The sequence below is a fragment of the Condylura cristata genome, unplaced genomic scaffold (genome assembly GCF_000260355.1).
Source record: "Condylura cristata isolate star-nosed mole 26May11 unplaced genomic scaffold, ConCri1.0 scaffold00008, whole genome shotgun sequence".
NCBI lineage: Eukaryota > Metazoa > Chordata > Mammalia > Eulipotyphla > Talpidae > Condylura > Condylura cristata.
Window position 1 is genome coordinate 57,953,297 of NW_004567109.1, and position 25,503 is coordinate 57,978,799.

Genomic DNA, 25,503 nt, shown 5'->3' on the forward strand with positions numbered 1-25,503 from the left:
AGGGAATGTAAAGATAGAGTAATGCCAGGTAAAGTCTGCTGACCTGGACTTACCACGACTTTGACTTTAGCGCCAAGTGGAAGAGCAGGACTTCAGAATGTTTTCAGCAGAGGAATGACTTAGTTTGCTACAGACTCTGTCCAAGGTAGATTGCAGTGGATGTGGTCAGTAGCAATTGGATTCTGAGTATAATTTGAAGATAAAATCAAATTTCTAGATGGATTATCTAACATATTTATGATATGATGGAAACTCAGTAAAGGAAATTTTGACATAAACAACTGGAAGGATGCAGTTACCACTGACAAGAAAGGGACCGTGAGACAGATGTGAGGGGGATCAAAACTTCCATTGGGTCAGGTGCACTTGAGGTGTTAATTAGGTCAGTAAGTGGAGAAGTGGAATATGAATTTTGGATATGAGCCTGAGGTTTGGAAAGAAACCAATATAGGAATCACTGACTCTTCTGTGGTATTTAAAGCTGCAAAGCTAGACAAGTTCACTGACAAATCGAGGGGAGAAGAGTGAATGTAAATATGGAAGACCTAGGTTTGAGCCCAGTGTTAAGAGATAAGGAGGAAGAGGAGACACCAGCAAAGAAGAGTAAACAAGAGCAAGTATTGAAGAAAGAAAAATGAAAATAATGTGTCTTGAAAGACAGAGGAGGAGGTAGTCACTGTGAAAAATTGCCAATCAAAAGTAAGATGAGAGCTGAGGTCAGCCAATACACTTAGGACAAGGAGCATTGGCAGCCTTGAAAAGAGCACTTTCAATGATGTGAACTGAAAAGAGAATCATAAATAAATAAATAAATAATCAGAGGGAAGAAATGAGGCAATGAATTTAGGCCATTCTTCAGAGGAATTTTGTTACAAAGGATAGTAATATGTATCAGCGAAGTAGGGTCACCAAAAAGAAGATTTTGTGTATTCTAATAGAAGAGATACTGCCACAACTTATTACAGTGAGATGAGCTAGGTTGCAAAAATAACATAAAAGATTACATTAAAAAAGAGATTACATACAGGACAGAAAGGAAAAAATTATTAGGCCTTTGTCCCCTTAAGAGAAGGGAGCTTGAGCCCTCTCTGGTGGTGCAAGGGGTTAAAGCACTGCACTGTGAAGCTTTCTGCAGCCACTGCAGCTCGTTTGGGATTCCTGGGCAGGGAGGTGACCCACATGGCACAGCAGACCTCTCCTGACCTGCCTGCTGCTCCCCTCAGCAGTGCACTTCAGTCTACCTGTTCTGCTCCCCACTCTGTCTCTGGTGAATCCTCTCACCCTGTTTTCCCCACCTCTGGCCTGTACCCCAGTTCTGTAAGCATAAATAAATAAATCTTTTTTTAAAAAAAGGGGGTTAGGGGAGAAGGGAGCTTGTTGAACATAAGGAGTTGACTTTTACAGAAGACAGGAGATGTGAGTGCAGATGCCAGAGGAGAGAAATGTGGTAGTTAATGTTTAGAGTTAGACTATATTCTCAGAAGTGGATTATACATTTTTTATATTTTAATAAATATTACAAATTGCCCTCAAGATGGTTTCACTAATTTACATTTCTAACAGTTTGCTTACTTTGCCATTACTTTATCAACACTGCATTGTTTTGTTTTTCAATCTGAAAGGAAAATGTTATACTCCTATCCAGTCTTCTCAGCCTCAGTTCTGTCCCCCGCCATTTACCTCCAAGGGCCTGAGCTGGTTTGCAAGACAGGCAGTGGGTTGAGTGACCTGAAGTAAAGGAATGTCAGCAAGACTGCGGTTCTCTTCCCATAACTGTTCTGATGATGAATAAAGACATTTAACCTACAGAACTGTCAGCTAAATATCAAATTCACTTTAAAATTTTAGCGATTAAAAGGAAAAACGAAAAAGATATATCAATGTAATGGATTGCTTTATAAGCCAGGAAGTAACATTGTTCAAACTGTTAAGTTCTTCCTGGTCCAAAATACTACTATCTATTATCGTATCCTCAGCACCTTTCCCCCACCCCATTTTGAATGTCCTTTGAGGGGCACAGAGAACTGGTAAGATATGGAGCAAGGAGCCATACATGCTGTGACCCTTCTACAGCCAGTTATCTATTGAAGGACACAGTACTGACCTTACTTTGAATTCCATTTCAGAAGGAAATGCATTCTACACCACACATACCTGACTTCACTTACCCCCCTTGCCAGGCCATGTCGCCCCACTTGTAGACTTACGGACTGTCACACTGGAGAAGGAAAAGACCCCCGTCCATTGTAATACAGTTTGGGTTTACATTTCCTGAGCACTCTGCCAGTTACTGTGGCGAGCACTTCATGTACTCTCCCCTTTACTCCACGTAAGAGCCGTGGAGTACCAGTACTGTTACTGTCCTGGAGGAGAAAGCTGACTTCAGAATCTGCTCACACACCCAGATAATAAGGAAGCACGGATTCAAACCTAGGTTCCTGTGACTCAGAAGCCTGCCCAGTTCACTACTAACTTATCTTAGCTTTCATTAAACTATTCCCTTGTTGGCCCTCCCTGGTGGCGCAGTGGATTAAAGCGCAGCACTGAGAATCTAAAGCCGCTTCCTCATGAGTTCGATTCCTGCCTGCCCCGGAGGTGACCACATGGCGTGGCAGACCTCTCCTGACCCGCCCGCTCCCCTCAGCAGTGTACTTTGTCGATCTGCCTATTCTGTTCCCCACTCTGTCTCTGGTGAAGCCTCTCACTGCCCCTGAGCCTCTGGCCTGTACCCCAGTTCTGTATGCACAAATAAAATAAAATCTTTAAAAAAAAAAAAAACTATTCCCTTGTTACTTAGTTTTCCAGCTGAGACCTGTGAAGGCCACCACTCTTTCATGTAGGGCACTTCTCCTGAAGAAGAGGAGGGCACCATGGAGTCTTTCAGGAAAAAGGAAATAAAGTTTCAAAAAAGAAAGATCTAACATCTCAGATAAATAGAAAAGACGATTTTTTTTCCCTCCATTGTTCTGTGTATATCCATCTCTGAATCTAGATCTTGAGAGTGGTTTAGAACAGTGCTTCTGGGTGCTAGAAGCTAACTAAAAACAGAACAAAAAGACAGCATACCCTAAATGACAGAGAACAGAGGTTAAGAGGAATCCAAACCGTCAGTATAACCTAATAATGAGGAAAATATCTTTTTAAAGATTTATTTACTCAGGCATACAAGAACTTGGGAACAGGCCAGAGGTGCAGGTGGTTAGAGGATTCATCAGAGATAGAGTGGGGAGTACAACAGGTAGATGGACTGAAATATACTGTGGAGGGGAGCAGCAGGCGAGACAGAAGAGGTCTGCCATGCCATGTGGGTCATCTCCCTGGCCGGGGATCTCACTCATGCTGCAGTGCCTACAGATAGTTTCATAATGCTGCACTTTAACCCATTATGCCAGCAGGGAGGGCCAGGAAAATATTTTTAATAAACCAAAATATCAGTGCTGCTGCTGCTACTACTACTTCTTCTTTATTTATTTCCCTTATTATTTAGTGAGGTTGCTTTTACTACTACAACATATGCAAGAGTAAGAACAGTGACCCCAGTACATTGTCCTTCATTAAATTAATCATTAGTATTTGTATTCTTTGCCCCAGAATCCCATTGTAGCCTCAACATCCATCTAACCCACCTAATGCTCGGGATGTAATAGCACGTCAGTCCCAACAGCCCCAAAATTATGGAAAATATTGTCGATGGAAAAACCACTAGAGATTTTCTTTTTGATTCTAAACTTTGAGTTTCTTTTCTTAAGTTATGGAAGAAATCCTCTCCTTTTGTGCTGCTACGATAGTACTGAAGGGCCAACTGTTGACTGACTTCCGAGGCTGCTGGTCTGGCAATGCCGTCTTCTAGCTGTGCATCAGTGTGATAGGGTATAGGGAGGAAGTGCAGGCAAGGGAGGAGTTGGCACTTCCCAGGTATGAAGTAGAGCGCAAAAGGCAGAGGTTCGTTACACATCAAAGGAGCATCAACATCAGACTTCAACCTTGTCCCTTTGGATTATAGTCATGTGGGCTTAATGGTTGAATTTTAAGTTTTTTTGAGGACAGGATCTCCAATTACAGTAATATTGTTGAATAACACATATTGGAGTTATTTAATGGGGGTACGTAAAAGAAAAGATACCAAATTCTGTTGGTATTTTATAGCCCAAACAGAATGCTGAGGCACTTGAGCACAAATATAGTTTCCTTTTACAAAAATATGACTCATTACTTTTGCAAATTCATGATGACACACCAAGTATGGTCTTAACTACACAGGCATGTAAACAGTGCAAAAGACAAGACCTGTCTATCAAATTACAACTTTAACATAGAAATAAAAGTTGCGATTCTAAATGATTAATCCTTTTTATTGATAGCTTATCTAATCCTCTACAGTCAAGTTTTACCCATCACAGATATCTATCTGCTTACTCCATCTTTTGCTGCAGGACAGGTTACCTATAGAATACAAAATTCCAGAGTTACAGAACCCAATGAGGAAGAACATCAGCATAAAAAGGCCCCAAAAGATCACCTAGTTTTCTCCCTATAACCCTGGCCTCTCCAACAAACCCAAAGTATGTAAACATACATACACTCCAAATGGTCCTTTTTGTCATGTGTCCCTTTCTTGGGAAAAGGAGGGACTTGAGGGAAATACCTACCTTGGTTTATATTTGAGGCAAAGATAGAAAAGCAGTGTCTTTTTCTGTGCCTCCAATTCCCTCAGACTTCCCGGCCTGTACACTTTACCTACAGAATATTCTATATTCTAAGGGTTCTGTGTCCTGCTGCAAAAGATGGAGTAGGCAGACAGAGATCTGTGATGGGGGAAATTTGACTGTAGAGGATTAGATAGGCTATCAATAAAAAGGATTAATTATTCAGATTCACAACTTTTATCTCTATGTCAAAGTTGTAATTTGATAGACAGCCTCTGAAGAATATATTCTTCTACCACCAGTTGTCCCTGGAAAACTGTAGTTCACCCTTGAGAGTAACCAGTTCTGTAGAGCCTTTTCCCACTGCCCTCCTGTCTGACCAGAGTCCATCTCTTCTGTTCCCATAATACCTTGACACACTTTTCTGATGCTACTTGTCACATGTATGGAATTATTTGTTTACAAATCTGTGGCCCCCACTATACTGAACTTCAAAGCAGAGATTTCATCATCCATTTGTTGATCCCAGCCCCTTACACAGAGCAGTTAAGGATCACAATGAGTTGACTCTTTGTGAAACTTACTGTATATCACTAAGGTACATCAGGATCAGACCGTAGAGCGGGTACAGGATATGCATCGAGGTCAGTGAAACACTTGTCTCTGCTTTGTGCTGCTCTGGGTCTGCTACCAAGCCCTCAGTGGTGGACCGAGGCTGTTTGTCAGCGTGACTGATAGTGCCAGACAGAGAACAGGAAAGAATTAAGGACAAACTGAGGCCAAGAATCAAGGACAAACTGAGGCCTTTCTACATCCTTTTCTTCTCTAACTAGTTGTAGTCACAGTGCCCTTCAGGAAGGAGTGATTGCTGCTTTACCCCCACCTTCCAAATCTCAGACGGAATTCTCGTCCACAAGCATATAGCAGCATAAGTTCTGGATGGGAAACTTGATTTTTGCTTAGCCATGTTGATGATTAATATAGAATTTAAATTCAGTTACTTAATCTGATATCTCTTGATATCTTCTGAAATAGGATCTAAGGAGAAAAGGAAGTAATACTTATTGTGCACTATACCACGAACTTTTTATGTGTTATCTTTCATTTATTTCAGTTCCCAAATTGGCTTCTAAAAATGAAGTAACTCAAGATCATTTATGTCAAGCCCCATAATTTAGAATAATTTCCTTCTTACTCTGGATTATCTTTTTCTCTTGACTTAGTTGTTTCTTCTACATTTTAAAAATGTCTTATTGAAGGAATAGCACATGTATTAAAGCATATAAACAACAGTACAATTCAATGAACTTTTATATATCTATGTATACATTGGTGTAATCCTCTTTCTGAAAAAAATATGAAACATCTCCAGTGGTTTTCCTTAGGCCATTTGTACTTCCTAGGTAAATTGTCTTATATCTTTTTTCATTATCAATGTTATAAATCTGGGAACAATAGTAAGGAAAAGTGATTATCAATAAAGTAAAAATGTTAAATAGTGTGCCTCGTAACTGCTTTGAATTGCATTTACTTATATCACTTTCTCTTTCTGCTTTTACCCTAAAACAGGTAATCAGATCCTGTCCCTTGGGAGCCTCTCAAAAGATCAGATTTATCCAATGAAACTCAAGGGCATCTCCATCTGCTATTCAGCTCTCAAATCTGCCTTGTGTGGAAATTATGTCAGCTTTGGCGTCTTCAAGTTGTATGGGGACAACCATTTTGACAATGTACTCCAGGCCTTTGTCAAAATGCTGCTGTCTGTGTCCCACACTGACTTGCTAGTAAGCAGCCATGCATCATGGGAGTCTTTGTGTGAAATGTGAAGTTACACCATCACCGGCTTGGAGTTGTTATAATGAAGCCCAGGGAGTTAGATTAGCATCAGAGCATTCTGTTTTAGGGCAGTATCTTGATTTAGCTTACAGACTGTGGATGACTATAGTGGCTGTATTTATGTAATTAAATTAGCAGTTTTGAAAACTGCAGCTACCACCTTCTGACAAATTGGTTATCCAGAGTGCTCCAGCTTCTGCACCTAGAGAAATATAATTAGCAATTTCAACTCATTTTTTAAAAACTATACTCAAATTCAGAAAATGTCTGTGTTTTCCTAAACAGAAAATGCAAAATTGACTACAGGCTTTCCCCACCTTTCTTGTTCTACTTCACCTGCTGTTTGACCTTTCTTCCCATTAAAATTCTGGTGTGGTGAACACAGTACTAAACTGAAGGTTCAGCAGCCTGGTGTACTCTCAGCTCTGCCACTCACTAGTCATTTACCTGGAATAAATCACCTTCTCTATTTCTCTAGGCTTCAATTTCCTCACCTTTAAAATGAGTAAATTAAACAAAGTGATCTCTAGGTCCCTTTTCTAGTCTGCCATTTAGTTTCATTGATGTATGTCAGTGGTTTTCAAACTTTGAGGCCCATGAGAACCTTCTGGGGTGCTTGTTGAAAAATCAAATTTCCAGGGTCCTCCACTGAGCCATGTCATTATGTGGCTTCTTTAAAACATCTCTGCCCTATTACATGGAAGCTAATAGACACCTAATGTGATTGCAGTAATTACTTCAGTAACACGACCAAATTCATGTTCAGGCTTGGTTCAGACTTTGCACCTGCTCCCACCCCAAGGTAACGGGACAATCTGGTGGCCTTCATTCGTCAGACCCTGAGACACTGACCTTGTAATGGACAAGTGGCACCCTCTTCCACCTTTCTAGACTTGTCTAAATAGAACAGCATCTCAAACCAAAGCTATTAAACCTCTTTGTGGTAAAATGGAATATTCATTGGAGCTACATATATGAGAAAAATTACAGACGGTAGAAACTTGAGTCACATCAACCATGTGTTACATCCACCTCTGGAGAGAACTTTCCTCTAGAGAGTGGAGGTCCAGCAAAGAAACTGATGTGGTTACCAGAATTTCTCTAATTATTTTTTAATAGAAAAGTAAATGTGGATCTCTATAATTCTCAAAATTAATAGTAGGTCTCCCAGCACATGTGTCAAGTACACACATTTAGGACCTGACTCTAAGGCATTTCATTTGGTGAGCCTGGTGAGCAATCAGGAAACTACATCTTTAGCAAACACCCCAATCTGGTTCTTATGAAGGTGACCCTAATCTCTCTTCAGGAAATACAGCTCTGGTTTAGTTCTCTTAGGAGTGTTGTGCTTCTTTAATATTGGTTTGAGTTTCATTTGAGGTTTTCCATGTGCCTTTCTCACATCATTTGCCTGTAGTACATGGTAAATAGGTTAGTACCATTGTATAAATACAGCAGACTAAGACGCCAGATTCTTCTTTAACAGCAAATTCCTTTGTGCTAAAACAAAAAAAGGAAAAGGTTGATAGGCCCCATTCACTGTTAACAGTTTCCCACTACTGAAAAATAATGTCGCCTTGAAAATTCCATGCTATAGAGACTTTACTTGTGTTAATGTTAATAAGGTAATGTTAAAATCATGTACTATGCTATAGCTTCAAATTAAGATTTCTAGAGATCAAGAGATTCCTATTAGAACCCCTGTGAGTGATGAATTGAGAATCATTATGCCATTTGTTCCTTATGCTTGTTTTATTTATTTATGTTAAGTAGGTTTACAGTTTCTAATATTATAAATGGTAATTTCCACTGCAGTGTCTCTGGCTTCCCTGTGGCTTGACATTTAGTATTTCTCTGTTTTGTAGCAATACCGGAAACTAAGCCAGTCTTATTATCCACTTCTGGAATGTCTCACCCAGGACCATATGAGCTTCGTCACTAACTTAGAGCCACCTGTACTCCTGTATGTCCTCACATCTATTTCAGAGGGACTCACTACTCTTGGTAAGGACTACACATTGTTTATAGATAAGAAAGGACTGTGGTGTCTTTATGTATTTGTTCACTGAGATAATCATCTTACAAAGGGGAGAGAGATTCAGTATTCAGACAGAATGATAAAGTTTTAGAAGTATAGGATCTTCCCCTTCATTGTATAACTATTACCTACACATATGATGCCCTTCTTTCAAACTTTGATATACAAGTTATTTTTTAATCAGCTTTATTGAGGTACAATTTATATACATTAAATTCATTGATTTTAAGTGAATACTTCAGTGAGTCCTGACAAATGCATATATATTTATTAACCATCACAGCCAAGATATAGAACAATTTCATCAGCATAGAAAGCTCCCTCGAGGCCCCTTCTAATCAATTCCTGCCCCCTAACCCCAGCTCCAAAGAACCACTACTTTCTCTTACTATAGTTTGCCTTTTTCATAATTTTATATAAATGTAATCATTTGGGAGCCCTCCCTGGTGGCGCAGCGGGTTAAAGCACAGCCCTAAAAAGCTAAAGCCACTTCCTCATGAGTTCAATCCCCAGCCCCAGAGGTGACCCACGTGGCGCGGCAGACCTCTCCTGACCTGCCTGCTGCTCCCCTCAACAGTATACTTCGTCAGTCGTCCTGTTCTGCTCCCCACTCTGTCTCTGGTGAATCCTCTCACCGCCCTGCACCTCTGGCCTGTACCTCAATTCCATATGCATAAATAAATAAGTCTTTTTAAAAAAATGTAATCATTTGGGATCGCCCTGGTGGCACAACAGGTTAGGATGCTGCACTACAAGCTGGCCACAGCCGCCTCAGTGTGAGTTTGATCCCCAGCCCCAGAGGTGACCCACATGGCATGGCAGACCTCTCCTGTCTGCTCCCCTCAGCAGTGTACTTCATCAATCTGCCTGTCTGCTCCCCACTGTCTCTAGTGAATCCTCTCATTCCCCTACCCCGCACCTCTGACCTGTACCTCAGTTTGTATGCATAAATAAATAAATCTATAAAAAATATAATCATTTAATATGTAGTCCTTTGTGTCTGACTTCTTTTGTGTAGCATAATGCCTTTGAGACATTGTTTTGGGAATTGGTTCCCTTATTCCTTCTATTGATGAGTGCCATTCCATTGTAGACTACCACAATTTCTTTATATTTTCTCCAACTGATGTTCAGGTTGTTTTTGTTACTTTGGTTATTTTGAATAATGCTACAATGAACATTCATGTGCAAGTCTTTCTGTAGACAAATGTTTTTCTTAGGAAAATGCCTACAAGTGGGACTTTTGGGTTATATGATACATACATTTTTCATATTTTTTTAAAAACTGCCAAACTATTTCCCATAGTGACTGTACCATTTTGTTCTCTCCAGCAATGAGTGAGGGCTCCAGTTGTCCTGTATCTTCCCCAACACTTGCTCTTTCCAGTCGTTTTAATATTAGCCATCTAGTAGGTTAAGTGGAATCTCATCGTGGTTTTAATTTGCATTTCACTAATAAATAATGATTTGAACATCTTTTCATGCTTACTTACCATTCATGTATTTTCTTGGAAAATGTTCAAATCTTTAACCATTCTTTTAACTGGGTTGTTCAGATTTATCTTTTAAGAGTTTGTTATATATTCTGGATATAAATCCCTTATCAGATAAATGTTTTGCAATTATTTTTTCAGGCTTGACTTATTTTTTTCTCAAGAGTGACTGTGGAAGATCAAAAGTTTTTAATTTTGAGGAGGTTCCGTTTATTTTTTTTTTAAGACTTATTTAGCTTTAAAATAGAACTGGGGTGCAGGCATGGTATAGGCGCTTTGAGAGGATTCACTAGTCAGAGTGCAAAAGCAGAACAGGCAAATCGACGAAGTACCCTGCTGAGGAGAGCAATGGGCAAGACAGGAGAGTTCTCCTGCATCATGTGGGTCACCTCCAGACAGGGGGTCAAACTCACACTAAAGTGGCTGCTGCTACCTTGTAGTGCTGTGTCCTAAGCTGTTGTATCACCGGGGAGGGCCAGAAGTTCAGTTTATTATTTTTTTCTTTTTGGTTCCTATAGTTTGTGCCCTATCCTAAGGAAACTTTGCTTTATCCAGGGCCATAAAGATTTTTCTGTTTTCCATAGAAGTGTTAGAATTTAAGCACTTGCATTCATGTCTATGATCCATTTTAATTTTCATATATAGTATTAGGAAATAACTAACATTCTTGCTTCAACACATGGATACTCATTTGTTTTAGTACCTTTTGCTGAAGACTGTCCTCTATTTTTTTCTATTACTTAGTGTCAATTCTATAGCTCCAAGTTGACAGAATTATTAAAGTCAGTTAATAATTCCTTCTAATTTTGTTTCTTTGCCTTAAAATTGTCTTGGCTATTCTGGATTCTTTATATATATTTGAGTATCAACCTGTCAGTTTCTTTTTATAAAACAAATGAGTATAGGAATTTAGATTGGGATTATTTTAACTCACTAGCCTAATTTGGGGAGAATTGACATATTAACAACATTGAGTGGTTAGTTCCTAAAAATGACATATCTCTTCATTTATTTAGATCTTCCTTAACTTTTTTCAGCCTCATTTTTGAAGTTTTGAATATATAAGGTCTTTTTATATCGTGTATATTTGCAACTATTTTGTGTTTTTTCTGCTTTGGTAAACTCCATTAAATTTCTATGTCCTATTGGTCCTTTGCTGCCATGTGGAATTGCAATCAAATTTGTTTTATATTTTAATCTTATATCTGCAACCTTGCAAAACTCAGCAATTCTGGTGGCTTTTTGTAGATCTCTTAAGCCATTCTATATAGATGTTTCTAGAAATAAAGACAGTTACACCTCTTCCTTCCCAGCCTGCATGACTTGTTTCTTGCCTTATCATACTGGCTAGAACTTGGAGTGTGATGTTGAGTAGAAGTGATAATAACAAACATTTATTCCTCATTACCAGTGTTATAAAGAAAGCATTCATTCTTTTACCATCAAAGATAATGTTAGCTCTAGGTTTGACTTAAGTACTCCTTATCCTGTTGAGGAAATTTCTTTCTCTTATGGTTATCTGAGAGTTATCATGAATAGATATTGAATGTTACCAAATAATTTTTAATTAGGTTATTTGTTTTCTTTTTTAATATTTATTTATTTATGCATACAAGTACTGGCATACAAGCTACAGGTGCAGGAATGTGAGAAGATTCACCAGAGACAGAGTAGAAAACAAAACAGGCAGATTGAAATTTAGTGCTGATCGAAATGACAACAGGCAAGACAGGACAGGTCTGCTGCGCCATGTGTGTCACCTCCCTGGCCCGTGATCCAACTCATTCTACAGTGGTTTCAATAGCTTCATAGTGTTGCAACTTAACCCTCGTGCCACCAGGGAGGCCCCGCAAGTTATTTTTCTGCATCCTGTATGATTAAGATATTCAGTTATACAGTTTTTCCTTTTTTGGTGCATTGACAGGTTACATGATTTTACTCACCACATTGATGGATCTCTTTTTTTTTTAATAATAGTTTACTTTTACATCATTTTGTGCCTTTTTCCATCTCAGTTGTAATCTCCATGGGCTTCCCATCTCCAAATCACCCGTGTGCCATCACCATAGTCCAGTGCACTTCCCTTCCCCTACCGTTTTTGATCCCTCTCCTCAGTTCACCCCCATAAAATGTCTCTGATATATAGTTGTTCATTATTATTATTATTTTCCCACCTGGTCCTTTATACTCCTGCTATGAGTGAAACCATCCAGTGTTTTTCCTTTTCTTTCTGGCTTATTTCACAAAGCATGATCTTTCCCAGCTCCAAATTGATGGATTTTTTTAAATATTTATTTATTTATGTATACAGGAACTGGGGTACAGGCCAAAAGTACAGGGGGGGGTGAGAGGATTCACCAGAGACAGAGTGAGGAACAGAACAGGCAGAATGACCAAAACATAGCGCTGAGGGGAATTGTGGGTAAGATAAGAGAGGTCTGCCAGGCCATGTGGGTCACCTCCCTGACTGGGGTCGAACTTGTGCTGCAGTGGCCGAGGATAGCTTCACAGTGCTGTGCTTTAGCCCTTTTGCGCTATCAGGGAGGGCCCGTGTTGATGGAAATTTAAATGGTAAAATTAGCCTGATATTCCAAACATGATTATGATGTATTACCTGTCTTGTAAATTTCTGTATTCAACTCTAAAATTTGGTACAGATTTTTACACCTATCTCATGACAGATACTACATACAGTGTTCTTCTGTAGTCCTTGATAGTTTTCTCTTGCTCTCATATTGTTGCCTTGTTTTAGTGTCAGCTTAGTGCCTTCATAAAGCAAAATAGATATCCCCTCCACTCCAGTTTTGTTAAAGACTTTGAGTTGAAATGTTAATAATTATTCCTTAAATATTTTCTAGAATCCCCTAATGAAACTATTAGGCCTAGTTTTTTCTTTGTTAGATTTTAACTACAAATTCAGTTATTTTTTAGTGAATTTAGGACTTTCTTAGTTATCTACTAAATCTTGATAGCATTTAGTACTCTGTGTCTTTAAAGGAAAATGTCCATTTCATCTACAGTTCATCTGACTTTACTGAAATAAAAATGTTTATAATAGTTCCTTCTATTATTTTACTCTATATAATCTTTAGTGATATCCCTGCTTTCATTTGTGATGTTGATAGTTGTATTCTCTCTCTCCCTCTCAGCTTCAGCTTATCAATTTTATTACAAAGCATCAGCTTTCAATTTTCATTTATTTCTATTAGTTTTCTGGGTTCTTTTACTTCATTAATTTTATTTGTGGTTTTTAGTATCCCCATCCTACAGTTTACTTTGCTTTTCCTTTTGTAGTTTTTTCAGATAAAAGTTTAGATAGTTGGTTTTTGACTTTTTTTCTTTTCTGATATATAGTTTTAGGGTTTTAATCTAAGAATTGCTATAGCTATACTTGCCAAACATTTTATATGTAGAGTTTTGTCTTCTTCACTTCAAAAATATTTTAAAATTGTCCTACTGAATTCTTCTTTTACCAGGGGATAGTTACTTAGAAGCACATTTTATTCCAAATATTTAGAGATGTTATTAATTTCTATTATTATCTTAATTCCTTTGGGAAAATTAAATATACTCAATGATTATAGTTATTGAGAAATTTTAATAGTCCAAAATATGGTGGATGTTCCATGAAAAGAATGTATATTTTATTATTATTGAGAAGAGTGTCCTGGAACTGTCAGGTCTGATTGGCTTATTGTGTTCAAATTTTCTGTATTCTTAACTGGTTTTTTGTTTGTTCTGTGAATTTCCAAGAGAAAAACTGAAGTCTCTAACTCTAATTTTAGATTTGTCTATTTCTCCTGTCAGTTTTGTCAGATTTTATGAAAAGTATTTTGAATTTCTGTTATTAAGTATATAAACCTACTATTGGTTATGTTCCCATTGTGAATTTACACTTTTATCATTATGAGATGATTCTCTTTATCTCTGGTAATGTTCTTTTCTCTGAAATCCACTTTTTTCAGGTATTACTAGTCTCTATCTTATTATTACTGTTATTATTAGTGTTAGACTCATATTCCATTTCACTTTCAGTGTCTTTATATTTGGTTTCTGGTTGACAGCATGCATTTTCAACTTTTGTTGTAACCAATTTTTACAAACCTGGTGCCTTAATTTTTTTTTATCTTGTACTTCTTTTAGGTCATAAATCTAATATGGGTATCAGCTGAAATGTGTTTCCTTTAGGATGAATCCCATTTCCTTGCCTTTTCCATCTTCTAGAGACTGCCTACATTCCTTGACTTATAACCTCCTTCCTCCATCCTTAAAGTCAGCAGCATTTTATTTCTTTGATCATTCACCTATAGATACATCTCCCTTTGATTCTGGATGTCTTTTGCCTCACTTTAATTTTTAAGAACCTCTGAAACATTGAGCCTCCTGAGATAATTCAGAATAACCTCTCCGTTGTTTTGTTCCACTAATTAGCAACCTTAATTCACCTGCAACCCTAATTCTTTGCCATATAATGTAACACATTCACAGGTTCTAGGGAATAGCTTAACATAGAGCACATAGTTTATGTGTTTCTATAAAATCTATCTTTGCCTTCTAATTAGTGCTTTAACCACTTACATTTAATGTAAGTAGTATATTGCTGTTTCTTTTCTCTTCATCCTATCTAGACACTGTTGCTTTTCTTGCTTAAATTAATTGAACTTTTTGTTTGAGTTTGTGTTACATGCCTGTGAATTTATTGGCTATACTTCTCTATTTTTAGTGGTTCATTGGGGCTTATAATCTACACCTTTAGATAATATCATCACAGTTTGCCTTCAAGTAATGACAGTCTACCTTTCTCAGTCTATCTTCATTCCTTCTGGGGCTCCAATTACACATATGTTGTCATATTCCTCAACAACTACAGAGGACTCCTGTATAGATCTCCAGAATGCTCTCCTATGTAACTCCTAATCTCTGATTCCTTGTCCCACAAATTCTAGCTGCATCATCCTCCCTAAATTCCAGGCTGTCTCTTCAACCCAGTGAGACCCACTTGATTTATTTGGGTCCCCCTCCTGGCCTATAGCCTAGAAACTGCTTTGGGCAGTATGCTTGAGCAGTTGTCAGTTTTACCTCATTTGTTTTCCTCCTCTCTGGTTTAATAGCTCTGCACTGCTTGTTGTGCAGTAATTGAAAAATGTTGTTTCATATATTCTGTCCTGTTTTCTAGTTGTTCATGGCAAAAGATAAAATTCTCATAGCAGTTAATCTTTCATGGACAGAAACCTTAGTCTTACCTTTCATTATTACAGTTTGGCTTGACAGTCTTTTTATCTTACATCTTAGTAATCCTTGAAGACTTGGAATTATTTGCAAATAGCTATGTTGTTCTTAAAATGTGGTATTTGGCCTGGAGTATGCATTTTAACAAGGCTCTCAAGGGCATCTTGACAAAGTGGCATTACGGAGGGAATGCTGAACTTGGACTGAAGTTCCATTGCCGCCACTTTTAAGTGTATGACCATGGATGTTCTGTTTCTGAGCATACAGATAGGCATTTTCATGTGTGATCTTGATTTCTTTCACTCTAAGAACCATTTTGTATAGCTGCGTTGAGTAAAATAATCCAGTAGCACTGTTAGTCCTTGTTGCCCACTTGACTGTTAAGCTTCAGAAGGATGGGAGTGATGTTTTGATCACTTTGTTTCCTGTACCTTGCATATCATAAGCGCTCGGTGAATATTTATTGATGAATTAAGTAATTTAGTTTCTCTATGCAGGTGAGTAAGCTGTGACTCTGATTGTTTAGCTAGTTTATAACTGATTTAGGAGTCTTTCTAACACTAAAATCCATTCTCCTTCACCAGATCACCCTACTAGACCTACTTGATACAGATCACAGCTTTGAAAGCTAGATGTCTGATAAAAATGGTTTTCATTAGGTACTCAATTATATTTTCTGTGTTACATTTCAGTGTTCAATTTCAGTAAATTGAAACCTCTGGTTAACTTTGGGCAGGTGAACTGTGTCCTGTGTCTTCAAGAAAAAAACTATTTAGAAGGTTGAAAGTAATTGCTTGGATTTGTTCTTTTCCAACAACAAACCTGCCAAGAGGCATGATCTGGGTTACATCCAGGTTTCAGCTCTAATATGGCTGTAGTGGAAAAAATGAGAGGAACAAAAAGTTGAATCAGTGATAATGACTTGCCTAATATACTTAATATAATATTAAAAATGTTAGTGCTCATCATTCATAAGCATTTTGTGTTTCAGGCCAGTTATAATATGGGGAAGAGACAGATGAATGAGCAAAGTGGTTTTGTTTTCATTTAATCATCCACTTGCCACCACCCCACACTCTTACATACAGAAGCTATGGGCGGAGCTTACTAAAAGTACTCTTAGTATTATACTCAGCTCATTCACTAAGTGTCAATTGTGTACATACTGTGTAACAGATGCCAGTCTAGTCTGTGATGGCGCTGGAGGGAGCAACACAGATTAGAGGTTAGGTCCCTCCTCATGTGAAGCTTGCATTCTTTTTTATTAAAGATTTGTTTATGCATACAAGAACTGGGGCACAGGCCAGAGGGATAAGGGACAGAGACAGAGCAGAATGAGAACAGACGATGTACTGAAATATACTGCTAAGGGGAGCAGTGGGAAGACAGGAGAGGTCTGCCAGGCTGTGTGGGTCATTCTAATGGCGAGAGATGTCAATAAACAGACACATATACATAAGCACATGTCAGATCATGATGCATGCTAAACAAAGAATTGAAGTGAGATAATGAAAGTAAGTCTGGATTTTTTAGAAGAAGTGATCAGGGAAGACCTGAAGAGTAGCCATGGCAGGGACAAAGGTGCAGTCCAAGAAATAAAGCACAGATAGCACCAAAGCGTGCAGAAGGAAAGGAAGAGACCAGCAAAAAAGTTGAGCCAATGGAAGCCACCAGATCTCTCCCCATGAAGTACATTATTAATGAAGTGTTCCTGAGTTGGATTAAATAATGACTAAAATGGGAGCAAAATATTCAGGAAATACTTAGAAAGTTGGAGACCTGGTAATTTATTTTCTCCCATTAAAAACATACTAAACATACTCTGGTGGCGCAGTGGGTTAAAGAACAGCACAAAGCAGCTTAAGCCACTTCCGCAAGAGTTCGATCCCCGCCTGCCCCAGAGGAGATCCACATGGCGAGGCAGACCTCTCCTACCCGCCCACTGCTCCCCTCAGCAGTGTACTTCGTCGATCTGCCTGTTCTGTACCCCACTCTGTCCCTGGTGAATCCTCTCACCCTCTGCATCTCTGGCTTGTACCCCAGTTCTGTATGAATAAATAAGTCTTTAAAAAAAAAACATACTAAAAAGGGAAGAAAGGAATGAATTGGTTAAGTAGAACAACAGGTATGGTGTTCAAGGGGTCGAAAGAGCCAGGAAGGTCAGCAGGAAGTGACAAGAAGGAGAACCTGTGCTAGATGTAGGTGTCAGATGCAGTCTGTGCCCACTGGATCTCATTTCTCACAGCATGCAAAGAGTGGGGGTGGGGGGCTGGGGATGTTTAGTAAGTGCCCTTTAGAGATGTTGAATTAAGCTCTGTGAAGTCAAACGGAAGACACGGATGTGGACCTACACCTACCTAGTTCCACAAGCACTGCACCGCCCAGATTGACCTTTGATATGAAATTGCTTTCCTGCCATATTTTCCCAAGACTTTCATCCTCCCTTAAGCTTGGTAAGAAGTTTTGAGTCGCAGCCAGATTCAGCTCAGCTCCATTATCATTCCTCTGACTTTGAGTTAAGCAACTCTGGCCTACACAGTTAACTTTTCAGAACAGCTTTCCATGATGGGTCTTCATGAACAGGAGGGCTATTAATGATGCATGTGCTTCCTGTGGAGACTGGTTGCAGGAGAAAGGGAGCATTTGGCTGTTTTCAGTGCCAAACAACAAGTTGCTAGAGAGAACAAAGTCCCCATTGGGCTTAAAAATTATATCCCTAAATTATCTTAATTATGGATGAGTTCTTTTTAGTAGATCTAAAACACCAAGAACTCTAAAACACAATGTGAGAATTCATGACTCCTACCTGTCTGTTTATGTCACGAGACTTTCATTATTTGAATCTCACACAATATCCTGACCTGCAAATAAAGAAAATCAATAATAATACATAGTCCTCAACACTATTCATTCTGTTTTTGATCAAATGCCCCTTGATCCTTATGATTCCACACTTTTCAGTCTACCCTGAAATAATATCCTTCTCAAAGCCCCCAACCATAAATCAGCCATAATGGAAGCTCTTCTTCTTGCTTTTATCACAAGGATATATACTCCAACCTTCACGTCTAAAGTGTTTACCTGGCTTTTTCATAGCTGACTCAGTAGATTGGAACCTTTTAAAGCAACCTGCATGGCATGTGGTCACCAAATCTATGTGAAGTCTTTATAATTTTTTGTGTGATAGATAGCATACTGCTCTTCCTTGGTGAGAGGAACCCTGTCTGTTTCTTGCTTGCTTTCTTTTGTAGAGGTTAAGTAACTTAATCCATTTACTTTCATGATAGAGACTTCAAAGGTAGAAATGTGAAGGAAAAGAGAAAAGCAACTAGACTCTGTAAGTGTGTACCTAAGTCTTAGACCTGGGTGTTTTTCACTGTACTATACTTCCCCCAGGGTTATAGAATCAAAGCTACCTTTTCCCTTTTTCTTTCTTTTTTTTTAAAGATTTATTTATTTATGCATACAAGAACTGGGGTACAGGCCAGAGGTGCAGAGACGGTGAGAGGATTCACCAGAGACAGAGTAGGGAGCAGAACAGGAAGATTGATGAAGTACATAGCTGAGGGGAGCAGCAGACGGGTCAGGAGAGGTTGCTGCGCCATGTGGGTCACCTCCCTGACCAAAAATCGAACTCTTGCTGAAGCAGCATTGGCTAGCTTCTTAGTGCTGTGCTTTAACCTGTTGTGCCATCAAGGAGGGTTCTCTTTTATTTTTTTTCTTTAATGATTTCATTAAATATTTTCTTGCATCATTATGGTCCCCGTAGTTGTCCCACTGCCATGGCACCTCTGAACCATCACCATATTCCCTGGTGTTCTTCCCTGTCCTGTTTTGAGCCCCGTCCCTCCCTTTCCTTTGTTATACCCCTCAGTTCTATGTCACAAAGCTGCCTTTTCTACAGAGTAACCCAGTTTGTGGGGAGAGCAACAGTTAATTAATTGGTAAATCAAATGCCATAGCTTTATTAAGAAAAAAAGGGCTTCTTAAAAACCTCCACCGTTTGCCAAAACTACTGTCCACACCTGCTTTTAGACTTTCACCAACTCCTGAGCCTGCCTCATCTGCCATTACACTCTGTTTTAAATGCATGTATTCCTGGTTTCTGTTCACACCATCATTTCTCTCTCAAACGATGTACTGAAAGAGTTCCTAACATTAGTGTTATGTCGAGTTTAGGTATTATTACTAAGCATGAAATCATGTATAAATGCATGGTTTAAACATGCAGACCTTTTAAAAACTTTCTCAGATTGTCATTGCCTACCATCCAGTTACTCATTTATTAATATTTACCCCAAATTTATGGCAGGCACACATGTCTCTGAATTTCAGTGATAAATAAGAAACTCTCTACTATGGCCCCATCCACCTATTCTGTTGCTCCTCTTCTGAATCTACTATATTTGCCCTTTTCTGAATGCCCTTTGGGTTTTATTATTTTCTTGTTGTTTCCGTTAAAAATCATAAACACAGGCCTCCCTGGTGGTGCCAAGGGGTTAAGTCTCAGCACTATGAAGCTGTCCACAATCACTGCAGCATGAGTTCAGTCCCCAGGCAGGGCCAGGGAGTGACCCACATGGAGCATCAGACCTCATCTTTCTCACTAGCTGCTCCTCTCAGTGTGTACTTCAGTCACTCCACCCGTTCCTCTCACCCTCTGCCCCTATGGCCTACACCCAGTTCTTGTATGTATAAATAAATAAATAAAATCTTTTAAAGAAACAAATTCCCAAGATCATATGCATATGTTACCATTAACACAAAAATCTGGGCAGTGACATGCAATGAATGAAAACCAATGAAGCATGGGAAAACTTACCTCGGAGCTTTGTTTTTCTCATTTGAAAAATGAAAATAACAGTGCCTAATAAATACAAACCATTCTTGAAAGTAAATGATCATTTTAGAGTACAAAGGAGACTACATTTTTTTCTTAATTGCTAAAAAAAAATTTTAAAACCCTAGTAATAGCTCTGTTGCCTTTGAAATTAAAGGTAAAGCCCACTAGCTAATGCCAACCCCCAACTTACTTTTTCAGTCTTCTCTCTACAACTCCCCAACACAATTCTTGCATTCAAATCAAAAGGAGTAGGCTCCTTTAATACACCACCCTCTTTTCACCGTGAAAGAAAACTGGTAGTAGCAACCACCTTTGAGTTTCCATTGTGTTAAGAGGTGCTTGATGCTTGCACACACTTTTGCATAATACTGACTTTTGCTTAATACCTATTAAATTTTTGTGGTTTAGACTACAGTCCATCTCCATGTTTACTTTCATATCATGGTTCCTTAGCCTCCTAGCTGTATAACCTTGGACAAGCCTCTTAATTCATGAGAGTCCTCACTTGTAAACAAAGATAACAATAGTAACCATTATGGTGCTGTTGCATTGAAAACAATAATCAATGTAGCTAACATAGTAAGGTCTCAATAAATATCAGCTATTTTTATTATGAGGACTTTCTAGTTATTTCTTTCTCATTCAACTCTGCAAGATATTTTACATACAGAGTACAAAGTTAGGTGGCTCTTTCAAAGTAGTAACACATCAAGTATCTTGAAAAGATAGGATGTGAAACCAGCGTTTCCCAAAATCCATACGTTCCCTATCATATTATGTGCCTAATACTAATCACCCTACCTGAAAACTGTTCTGGAATAACTTTCTGAGCCCATCTCAGGTGCTCCCTCCTTCGTCAAACTCCCTGTAATCCCTATCCAAATACACTATCTGCTGGAAAACCCTCAGAGCCGTGGGTCATTCATTTTTACACAGCATTGTGCTGAGGTGCTTATGTACTAAATGTACTGAATCAAGTGAAGCAGAAAGTCTTGCACAACTAGATACTTAACAGTCACTTGAATTGAACCAAGGGTCTCTTAGGTACAATCGAGGAATCATTCATTATTAGGATGTCTCTAAGCCACGTCCTATAGTAGAGACTGGGTTTAAAGAGAGACACAAGGAAAAATGCCTGCCCTTGAGGAATTTATAGTTTGATAAAGGTGCTCTCATACCATAAAGTAACTTTTTTAATTAGAGGCATTATAATCAGGTGAAACACTTCTGTAATGCAAACAAATTCTCATTTATTGTTTGTACAGATACAGTTGTATCCTCCAGTTGCTGTACCAGTTTAGACTACATCGTCACCTACCTCTTCAAGCACATAGCAAAAGAGGGCAAGAAGCCACTTCGATGCAGAGAGGCCACCCAGGCCGGTCAGCGGCTATTACATTTTATGCAGCAAAACCCAGATGTCCTGCAGCAGGTAACTGATGGTTGGTCGCCCAGTTGAAGAAAGTTTCCCAAAAGCCAGCCTGCTCCTTAACTATCTCCTAAAGCAACTGGTCTTGCCAAGATTTTCACTAGTTTTCCTCTAGAAGTATTGCCCCTGAAAGTATATTGGTCTTAGAGTTTCCCATCCTCCAGAAACCAGAGTCATTCAGTTCATTTCGGTGAAGTTAGGATTCCAAAACAGGAAGCTGTTCCAGCAGCCTAAGACAAAAGGTGAAGCTGGAACTCGAAACCATGGAACTCTTGATTTCTTTCCTGGAGCCTCTATGTCATCTTGTTTGCCTTCTTAGTACTATGCTATGTTGGGAAACTAGCAAGTTTTCCATTTATGTGAGAATTCAAGGTTCAGATAGATCACATTCCCAAGAGCAATTAAGTAATAAAGCAAAATGTCTTTATTTTCAAATGTGTTTTTTGACTAGCTAATATGGGTTACATTCAAGTTTAATATGGTTTTTTTCAAAACACTTCTGCCAGCCGTAGTAACAGTATGCATTAAAATGAACATAATGCCAGAAATACTTTAAAGAGTGTAATGCCATTTTTCTGTAAAGATACCATCACTGATCTAGTCCAATTCCACTAAATTTCGAAAATACTGTCTTTATTCTGCTTTCAGTTTGTTTTATTTTACCAAATTATCTCTATAATAGTCTGTGGTTTGCAAATGTAAACATTTGAACGTGGTCATTAGCAAATAAGCTGCCTGCCATCAGCAGAAAATGTCACTCTGAATAAAGAAATGATGAAAATAGAATGAGACAGCCACGGAAGAAGTTTCTTCCTGGCTGTCATTTTTTTGCTAATATTCAAATGTAGTTATGTAAATTTTATTTGTGGTGATAGCAGTTATTTTGCTAGTGAGGAAAGGTGTAGTTAGGATTTTTTATAACTAGGCAAAAGACTGAAAGCCTGTAACTATTTGGTATGACCAAGAATTGCTATATGTTGATTACACAGCTAAGAAAAGAGGAAAGTAACACATATGTACTAAGGGCTTTGTATGTACAAGTTACAACAACTATTAAAATCATAAGATTATCTTTAAAAGGAATCATAACTTACAGTGTCTTGCTTAAAAAGCTTTCCTATCAGATGAGACAGACAGAAGTAACTAACTAGTTATATGAACATTTGTTTAATACAGTGATGACAGAGAGTGATAGAGGAAGAACTTGCAGAGAAATGTTCTTATTTAGAACCCCTATAACAAGACTGCAAGGTGCAGATCATACCCATTTTATAGTTCAATACACTGAGGCACGGGGAGCCCAACTAGAATGTGAACCAAGGACTGTTTGACTCAAAGCCCAAGTTCTTGTCACTTACACCACTGGTTCTCAAGGGACTAGTCAGTGCCTCTTCAAAATAGACATTCTATCAAGATTTAGATGTACCTCTTCTCCCTTACCCCCAACCCACTGTTATGCAGAAGTGGGGGAGATCATAGCCCACAATTGTTTTGCAAGGAGAAGGTGGAGAGCCACAGACTTAAAGTATGTGACCAGTAGAAAAAAATTCCCATGGATTGGCTAAGGATCAGACTCATCGCTCACTCCACCACCAAATCCCTCCTGCCAGCACTTAGCCGTGATCACAATATTGTCCCACAAACTTTGCAGAAACTTACAAGTTGGTAGAAAACTTTAGCAAAAATCAATAGGCTGTGTTTAGGAAACAAATACCGTCAGACTGTGCAGAACAAGTTATGGGATGTACAGGAGACCATCAAGTTTGTCTGTACTAAGAATTGTCATATGTCTGCTGGTTTAAGTAATTTCTGTGTGTTAATAATACTTGGTAATCCTTTACTTTATAGCATATGACTAAGTAGTGATATATCTTTATTAACAGTGGAATACATTCTATTTATTTGGAATGTAGGCTTTCAGATAGCATTTTAAATATTAATGATGGGTCTCTGATAGTCAGCATAAATATGATTTGCATTAGCACTAGGTTATATCATCTTGAGTGCCTCTGATGTCAACTATTGGGTATAGTAATATCTGACATCATCTCCTTAGGTCACTGACAACTTTGACCTCTATTCTTATGCACAGTTTCTGTAGTCTCAAAAGCTCTTTTGAATTGATTTGAAATTTTGACTCTTCCCTTTATGAGCCAGTAAAATTGATAATTATTCAGATGGGAACTGAGCGCTGAGTGAAAAATCAATTCCACCCGCTCTCTGCTGCGTATAAAATTACTTCTGAGTCGGCTGGACTGAACGGATGGCCGGAGTAAAAGCAGTAGGCAGAAGTAGTGGGAAGAATTAGCTGGACAGAGCTAATAGCCTGAAGGGATGGACTTGGAAAAGAGGGAGTGGGCCAGTTGGGGGTTATTATGAGCAAAGATGGGTCCCATTGATCATCTGTTTACATCAGCTTTCCAAGACCTTATAAATCAGCCCTGAAGAGCAGCAGAACCCAAGGTTCAGCCTCTTACCAGAGGGACTTTGTATTAGATTATTCTCATTTTCACACTCAGATGAAAAGTGAGCCATTGATTATTCATTGGTTGCCCATTAAATGCTGTTTTTATAGATGATTTGCCTATCACAGAAGGTAATGAACAAGGTTGCTGCTTCATAACTTGAGGTTTCAGTTTTCAAGGCATCTGTGTCGGTTAAGTAATGCCTAACCCTATTAAAAGGAATGGGTTACAAATTGCTTAACAGTGCTGAAAAACTAGACCCTAATGACTAATTGTGCTTGGAGTTTAGAGAGGGTTTGTCAGCTCTTTAAACTAAACTGATGCAATGATACTGCAATTATTTACTAGTTTAAACTGTTTTTCCCCCTAACCTGGTCCATATTGCTGGAAGCATAATTACATGAAGAGGGTCAATTCCAAATTACCAAAGTTATCGCCTCAAGCTTCTGCAGTAAACAAAGCATGAACTTACATGAAGGGTTTCCCAGCGTCCCTTTCCAAGCCAATCGTTTGAATATAGCAGCCTGAGAAAGATATGTGAATGCCTCTCACCTGGAAATGTTTCTTATGACCTGCAATGTGGCTTTAAATCTTTGGTGTTTTTAAAAACATCCTTCAAATAAGCCACCTTCCATATTTTGCAAACAGATCTAACTTTTCATCTGAGTGTGAAAATGAGAAGGCATTAAAATTTATTCATTTGGTGATCCATTATAATTAAGTCAATATGTATTACAGGTAAGAATTATTGTCTAAAGCACTGCTTTGACTTAGTAGCTAAGAAAACCCAGTTAAGTAGATTAAGAAAAAATTTTCCCATGTGTTTTTTTTTTAATATTCATTTATGCATACAGAACTGGGGTACAGGGCAAAGGTGCGGGGGGCGGGGTGGTGAGAGGATTCACCAGAGACAGTACGGAGTAAAACAGGCAGGCTGATAGATTGATGAAGTGCACTGCTGAGGGGAACAGTGGGCAAGACAGGAAGAGGTCTGCTGTGTGCCACATGGGTAGCTCCCTGGCCAGGAATTGAACTCGTGCTGCAGTGACTGCAGCCAGCTTCATAGTGCTGAGTTTTAACCCATTGCAGCACCAGTGAGGACCCAAGGTAAACTAAAATGTAAAGAATAGGTCAATAATAATAGTGATTACACACTGATCTGCTACAGTAATTTGGAAGATAAAATTTCTGTGTGGGTTTTCTGTTTTGTTTTCAATTTAAACTCTATATTGTTAAGTATTTATATTACGTATTTGCATCTGAAACCATAGAACCACATTCATCTAGTATATCACAAAGTGAAAGATTTCTTCCAAATCAGGTAAATGAAGGAATTTGATTTATAGAATAGAGGGGCATTTCATAGATGTGACTAATTCTTTTTCAGATTATAAGCATAGGACACTGTTGATTTTCTCTAAATCAGAATATCAGTTAAGAAAGAAATAGGGAAAAGTAACACAAGCTATGTGACTTTCAGTATTGCTGATTATATTCTGATATGATTAGCGAGGTATATTTAGC

General features: G+C 38.5%; 1 protein-coding gene across 4 annotated transcripts in view; it reads left to right on the forward strand.

Annotated features, from left to right (window-relative positions):
- Positions 1 to 25,503, forward strand: part of RANBP17 (RAN binding protein 17) — a 307,270-nt gene that overhangs the window by 257,392 nt on the left and 24,375 nt on the right. For all 4 annotated transcript variants that reach the window (XM_012722309.1, XM_012722311.1, XM_012722312.1 and 1 more), the window contains 3 exons: positions 6,216 to 6,430; positions 8,348 to 8,486; positions 21,351 to 21,517. In XM_012722309.1, the coding sequence (XP_012577763.1) occupies positions 6,216 to 6,430; positions 8,348 to 8,486; positions 21,351 to 21,517 (521 nt within the window). The remainder of the gene's footprint in view (positions 1 to 6,215; positions 6,431 to 8,347; positions 8,487 to 21,350; positions 21,518 to 25,503) is intronic.